The following is a 7,500-nucleotide window of genomic DNA, read 5'->3' as shown; positions in this document are numbered from 1 at the left end:
TGAGGATGATTTTAAATAGGCCTAAGTCAATAACAGCTGTGCTTTACTGTGTAATAATGTGGCTGCATGGGGGACTTATCGCTAAATTCTGGGCAAATTATTAGTTTGGGGTGTTTGGCTTTCTTATGGCATAATTTCATAAGATGCAACTTTGGCACTTCTGTTTGTGTTTTTAAAGTTATTTAGCCAACATAACTTTTTTGTTGTTATCAGGGCATCATGGGCACCACTACACTTAAACTTGGGATGTCATAGCTAAGTCATGTCGGCTTTTTTCTGCTTTTAGCCGCCAACTCTTGTGCCATTATCGTGATTTGGCATGCTTTCCACTGGACACCAATAAAAAGTGTCTCACAAATACTCACACATGACATTTATGTCGGCTTATTTAGCTTTTGCGCTATTATCGCCGAAGGTCTGGTAGGCTATATCGCACGTGGGCTATATCGCCCGAGGTTGACCCCTCCTCCGAGCCTCGGCGGTGCTTGCTGGCCCATCGAATTCGACGGGCCAGGGAAAGCGGCCCTTAGCCCCACAACCTGGCCCGGCGGCCATCTTTAGCACCTAGCCCCCTTTTGATGAGATCACCGTCAGCCCCCTTTTGTCCGGGCCAGCCCGGGGCTGGCCCTGCAGTGAGACTAAGGCTACTGTACCTATACACTACAGATACTAGTATATGCAGTATAAGTGTATGAACCCTGCAAGCTGCTGCTAACAGGCCGCAATGGTAGTCACCTTCTCCCAGTCCCATCCAAGATGTTCAACCTCATCAAAATCCATGAGGCACTGTTGCAGATTGAGGACCAAAAAGATATAATCCAAGTATTGTTGTCTTATCTTATCTTATCTTATCTGTGGGCGTGTCTTTATCTTTTTTTCTTTCTTTTTTTCTTTCTTTCTGTTTTGTTTTCTTTCTTTCTGTCTTCTTTCTTCCTTTCCTTCTTTCATTCTCTCTCTCTCTCTCTCTCTCTCTCTCTCTCTCTCTCTCTCTCTCTCTCTCTCTCTCTCTATCAGGTGCTGCAGGTTCTGTCCATTCTCCCTGTCTCGTCTCTGCTGTCGTTATCAGATGTCCACCCTATGCCCCCTGAGCCCTTGCTACCGCTCCTGCAGCACATTCTCAGCCTGGCCCAGGACAACACACACAGGTCAGTCCCCAATGCTACTCCTGCTGCTATTGCCAAATTACCTGATATTACCTTACATTCTACAGCAGAGGTCTCTGAATGGTAACCCAGGCATGGCAAACACCCTCAGGCACGCACGCACACATACACGCACATACACACTACTACACAGATACCATGTTCAAATGATGGTTCGGAGTAGATTCACCCTAATGCCATTTGAACCGTGACATCCATTCAGTAGTCCACCCTAAGTGTTTTCTGGCTTGGGCGAACATTAGCGAATTTACCGAGTTATTGTATGGTTATTTAGAATAGTTTGGTGGGCATTCACAGTATCTCCAAACTTTTACCCCACAAAAATCACATGTCATGACACCAAACTTCTACAGTAGTACAAATATGGTCTCTACTCACAAAACGAAGCATTTGGAGGTTTGGAAATAGTCCAGGAGTTTATTACTATCAACACAAGCCGAATATAGTCTGTCCTGATATAGCTGCGCCAGCCACAAGTAGAGCTGAACCAAGTATAGCTGAACCAGCCACAAGTACAGCAATTATTTTACCTGTAACCTGTTGTTATTTGGGACTGACACAGGGTTGTGTTGGCATGCCCTCACACGGGATAAAGAGGATGATGGTAGAAGTTCTCTGGGGGGGGAGAGATAACAATAACAAAGTGAAACGGCAATGATATGAGAAGGTCACACGGCAGTGAAAGCAGCAACGATATGAGAAGAGTTCACACGAGATGAAACTATGTATGTGGTTGCGTGTGTGTGAGAGAGAGGGTTTTTTTTTTTTTTTTTTTAAATCCAGGGGAAGTGTTGTCTCAGTAGCCCGTGCGTGCGTGACGTCAGAGCAAGCGCTGTACTGTTATTGAAGGAGCCAGAGAAGGAGCGATCATACACACTCCATAATGGCATTCTCTAAAAGAGCCCCTTCTCATGAAAGAACACACATATACGTACGCACAGTCTTTCTCTCTCTTTCTCTCTCTCTCTCTCTCTCTCTCTCTCTCTCTCTCTCTCTCTCTCTCAGCTCCGCATACCTGTGGCAAAGGGGCTCTTCCTGACCTCCGTCACGCATTCAGATCCAGGTGATGAAGGATATTGATTTACACAGGCAGAGGGGCACCACTTTGTGTGCCTGCGTGTGCCTGCGTGCGTGTGTGTGTGTAGAGTGCACCTGGCGGCAGGTGGTTCTCAACACACAGCAGTGTTTTTGAAGAGTTGGCCGCATCAGATGCAAGCTCTGAGTTTCATACAGTCACCTGTGTGTGTGTGTGTGTGTGTGTGTGTGTGTGTGTGTGTGTGCGTGCGCGCGCTGTGTGTGTGTGTGTGTGTGTGAGAGGTTTCGTGTGTGTACGGTGAGTAAGAGAGTCGGCCTCTGTACATCCCTAACCAGTAGCCTATATGCTAGGCGTGATCATATTACAAAGAGTTTCCCCCTCCACTCACCACTCAGCCGCAAGGTTGAAGACAGGGTTGTTCTTTGTGTGTGTGTGTGCGTGTGTTCGCGCGCGTATGTGTGCGTGGAGAGAGAGAGAGAGAGAGAGATGTTTTTATGGAGTTATTTTTAAATCCATTTGTTCCAATGCTCTTGAGAAGTTGTGGCCTGATTTCACACGTCTTATGTACGTGAATAAAGTCATGCTTAACATTCACTCACACTGAGCTGGTCTGGACGACAGCCACTTCTCTACAGGACAAGTCGTTATATTTAATACTCCACAGCCAAAGTTAATAACAAAAACCCCATTAAGTTTCTCTGTGCGTAGGTATGAACATTGTACATATGCCTATGCACAAACTAACACAGATGCGGTTGGTGTGTGTGTGTGCGTGTGTGTGCGTGTGTGTGTGTGTGTGTGCGTGTGCGTGTGCGTGCGTGCGTGCGTGCGTGCGTGCGTGCGTGCGTGCGTGCGTGCGTGCGTGCGTGCGTGCGTGTGCGTTTCTGCGAGCGTGTGCGTTTCTGCGTGCGTGTGTGTGTTGTGTCCTGGGTCCTTCATAATGCATAACAGTTGTTTCTGACATGAATGGCCTGCATAGATTGCTGGCCAGCATCTTATTTCATAGGCGTCCCTCAACCTCTTAGCTGACAAAAATGCTAAAGGTTAAAACTGTTTGATTTACAGTCCCTTTCTTCAGTATTGTTGACCACTTACTCTCCCTGTTGAAATGCTTGTTGCAGTTTCCAGTTACCAATTTCCTATTTATATTCAGAATTTGTCTATTTCTCATTTTGATTTTACCAATCAACTATTTTCACTCGTCGGATGTTTGTGTGTGGTTTTTTTGCAGTGTGGATCTATACTGTGCCTCCCTTAAGATGGCTTCCGGCCTGGTCAACCACCTGATAGAGAACACATCACAGGTACAAAAGAAGACCATTAAATCAGAAAGCATTTGGGGTGGTTACCAGGGCTCTAAATTAAGCAATATGACACGAGTGGGAGTGAGGTTGTTCTGGGACACCCTCACGGGTGTGATTCGCCGCATGCACGAAGCCTCAGGCTGAGTGCCGTAGGTAATTACACCCGTGAGGGTGTCCCAGAACAACCTCACGACCACAAGTGTTATATTGCTTTTATACAATAGTTCCTTTGCTAACACAATTAGTTCATTGAAAGAAATGTTAAATTATTTTAATTACTTTATTTGATTGTTTATTTGCTTGTTCCTCCGCTCCGGAAAAATAGTTCCGGTTATTGTCTTTGGTTGCTGCGCAACGCGCACCACGTTGGTTACGGTTACTTTGTATCTTTGGTCGTGGAGTGATTATTAGATGTGAATAGTCATTCATAGAGTGTTGGAGGATACCCTCACTCCTAGTGACGTGTAGAACGCCTCTTGTCCAATCACAATTTGGGAAATAATTCGACCGGATCTAACTATTGTATAATTATTTATTTTCGTCACCAGCCAAAATGGTCAGTAGATGTTAATCTTACTAGCTACTTTAACCTGTTATCGAGTGTGTGTTTGGCTAGTATGTTTTCTTTTTTGCCAGACAAACAGAAATTTCACCAGCATTTGGCCAGTTGGCAGATGTTAATTCAGAGTCCTGGTGGTTACTTTGTTATCTGCATTTCTGTCTGGCTGTTCTTCCATCGCACAAGGCATCATGGGGTGTAGGAAACATGTGGATAGTAATAACAATACAATTTTTTAATGTGATGTTGCCAGGCAACCACATAACGGACTCCTAAATTCCAGGAGAAATGATCCCAAAAATGTCTCTGCTGTTCACATAGAGGAGAAGTTCTCACGTCAAGGTTTCTTCTGTTGGTAGCCTGACATTATTACTATAGCAAATGTCCAGTGTTAGCCTGTCATGAGACCTTATGTGTCATCAAAGACGTTGAATATTGTCAACCAACATAAGTTGTTGCTCATGTCACCAATACAACAAAGTGGGATCAACTCTGGTCTCCTAGATGGCCTGTGACTTTCCCATTAAACTCTATTCATTTTCCTATGCTCTCCTGCTCTCCTAAAAGGGGTATGGCTGCTACATGTTGTGCTGTGTAGAGGTTTACATCATATCATATCAAGAAACAACTAAAGACATTCCTCTTTCGAGAGAATCTACTAGACTAATGCTTGAACTGGCCTTGCCCCAGGGCAGACTCCTGACATGATGTTTAGTTTAGTTTAGTTTAGTTTAGTTTGTGAGTGTGTGTTTGTGTGTGTGTGTACTCGTTACTTACTCTTTATATTAAAAAAAAACAAAAAAAACAACTACCGTATTAGCCCGAATATAAGACGATCCTGATTATAAGACGACCCCCCATTTTCAGGCTCATGTTTTGGGGAAAAAAGTTTTTTGAAGACTTAATTTTGTTTCACATTTGAAACTTTTCTCAAAATGCAGTTTTTAATTTGTTGGAAAATCTGAGGCTTTTTACAAAGAACAAATTTCACAATATAATTTTCATGGAATTTCTATGATATAAGACCACAGATGGCTACTCATATCCTTTTCCTTTCTTTACTCACTTCACCTGTCAAGCGCCAATAGGCACCATAACAGGCTACAGCCGTCTGGGCCCGCCTGTTTAAAGAGCGACGCAACATAGCCTACATTCAGAGTCTGCGCCAGCCAGGCAGGCAACGAGTCCAGTAGAGATATGCAATCTATTGTGCAATGCACAGATTTTGCGAAATGCTTCGTTGACAGCAATATCTAACCAGCAGCCGTCTCGCCAAATCGCCGTTCATTTTATGCATCCAAAGTTTTCCGTTGGACTGTAGAAACCGAACGTGACCAAAGGCAGATTGACGCATTGCACTTGAAACCCATGCGCTACCTATCAGGACCACGTTGACATTAAAAGTCCGATTGATATTCATTTCGTACCAAGGGTAAAACTCCTAGTGATTTTATATGAACAAGACAATCTCTTGCCCTAACCATTATTCTGTGTTGTTGCATCGTTGCGAGGCATATCGTCGCTTTGTCGCGCACACACAGATGACCATTGATTGGCTTATGACAGCATCCAAAACTTAGCCTACAGGTTGTTTGTCAAATCACCCTTCATTTCTTTAGTTCTAGTGGCGTTATCGGCTGACCAGAGAGAACGACCAAAGCTTTCCTGATGAGACTGTAAAACCAAACACAAATAAAAGCAGAGCAACAAGCCACGATTGACTTGTGTTTTTCCCCTTGCACTGTCGTCCGCATCGCGTTGACATTGACAGTTGATAGACGTGCGGTGCAACTGTCATAACGAAACAAGCATCTGCAAATTTGATATGGACTTAACAATCTCTTAACCCATCCATTATTGAGTTTTGTGGCATTGTTGTTAAGCATAGGCTGATGGCCAAATTCAGGTTAAGTTTTAAAAAAAAAATTAAAAAAAATAAAAACATTTTTTTTTTTACTTTTTTCTCTAGCGCGCGGAAATAAGACGACCCCCCTTTTTAGAGTACTATTTTTAGAACAAAAACCACGTCTTATATTCGGGCCAATACGGTAACCCCTCTTTGCAACTGCACTTGTTGTTCTGTATATCTCCTGTGCACTTTGTATTTGCTTGTGATGTTGGCTTGATTATGTCCTCTTTTGAAAGTCGCTTTGGTTATAAAGCGTCTGCCAAATGCAATGTAATGTAAAAATGTAATATGGAGCACGGAAGAAACTCTGTATGGAACGTCTCCATCTTCTCAATCGTCTCTGGTGTCATGTTCCTGTGTTTTTTTTGTCTGACAGGAGCTGCAGGCCTCTGCAGTGGCCAGCCTGGGCCTGTGGGTGGCGCTGGTGAGGCAGGGTTGTGCTGAGGACCAACCCACTGAAGTCAAGCTCATCACCGCTCATGTACTGACGGAGACCACAGCCTGCTTGCTGACCAACCACTCCTTGCCGCTCGGTGCGTGTGTGCCTGTGTGTGCGTGTGTGCCTGTGAACGTGTATGTGTGTTTGTGAACATGTGTGTGAACCAGGGATGGAAATAAGCACCCGTCCACCTGCCAATGACGGGTGAATTTGGCCTTTGGCAGGTGAAATATGTCAACCCACCAGTCACCTTGACGGGTGAAATTTTTCTACAGGCGCCCGGGTTAATGCTGAATTATGAATTATACGCAGCATCCACCATCACTTGTTTAAGCAAATTTGTAATGAAAAAATGTATTGGCTTCACAGTTACCCCTTAATTTATGACCTCTGAAACAAAAGTATTAATCAGGAAACGATCTTACTTGGCATTGCAATGTTTGGAACAGTTGAATATGAACTGGTAAAAATGGTGACTGGTAAACATAATGAGTGACTGGTAGATTTTCGAATCTACCTGCCACAGTGACTGGTGGGGAAAACGTTTAAGTTCCACCCCTGGTGTGAACGTGCGTGCGTGTTTGGTGTTTTAGTTCACTTACCCTGTGCACTATCCAAAGTGTGATTATCTGTATCTGCAATGCTGGTCAGACTTCCTTCAACCACAACCTGTTTCTATGTTCATATCACACTTTTTACTGAACCGGAGTTAACCTTAATGCATGTGTATGTGTGCACGTGTGTTGCACTTGCTTGTGTTTATGTGTGTGTGTGCGTGCACGCGCGTGTGTGTTACAGGTATAACCCACACGTTGGCGTTGTGGCAGTCCCTCTTCACGCTGCTGCAGGATGAGGAGCAGGAGGTTCGAGACCGGGCCTCACACTGCATCTGCAACACCCCACAAGACCAGCTCAGGGCTCTGCAGCCAGGTACACACACACACACACACACACACACACACACACACACACACACACACACACACACACACACACACACACACACACACACACACACATGCTTCATTTCTTATCAGCAATCTGTAGGCCTCCCCTTATGCAGCTGCAAGTCAGATCAAGGCTGATATGA

At 44.5% G+C, this 7,500-nt stretch overlaps 1 protein-coding gene across 1 annotated transcript in view; it reads left to right on the top strand.

The window, feature by feature from the left end:
• Positions 1–7,500, top strand: part of thada (THADA armadillo repeat containing) — a 153,677-nt gene that overhangs the window by 130,876 nt on the left and 15,301 nt on the right. The window contains exons 33-36 of the mRNA XM_063191736.1: positions 1,015–1,145; positions 3,431–3,503; positions 6,348–6,504; positions 7,209–7,340. Coding sequence (XP_063047806.1) covers positions 1,015–1,145; positions 3,431–3,503; positions 6,348–6,504; positions 7,209–7,340 — 493 coding nt within the window. The remainder of the gene's footprint in view (positions 1–1,014; positions 1,146–3,430; positions 3,504–6,347; positions 6,505–7,208; positions 7,341–7,500) is intronic.

This window comes from Engraulis encrasicolus, chromosome 24 (genome assembly GCF_034702125.1).
Source record: "Engraulis encrasicolus isolate BLACKSEA-1 chromosome 24, IST_EnEncr_1.0, whole genome shotgun sequence".
Lineage (NCBI taxonomy): Eukaryota > Metazoa > Chordata > Actinopteri > Clupeiformes > Engraulidae > Engraulis > Engraulis encrasicolus.
Note: the sequence above shows the minus strand (reverse complement) of the source record. Positions and strands in the feature narration are given on the sequence as shown.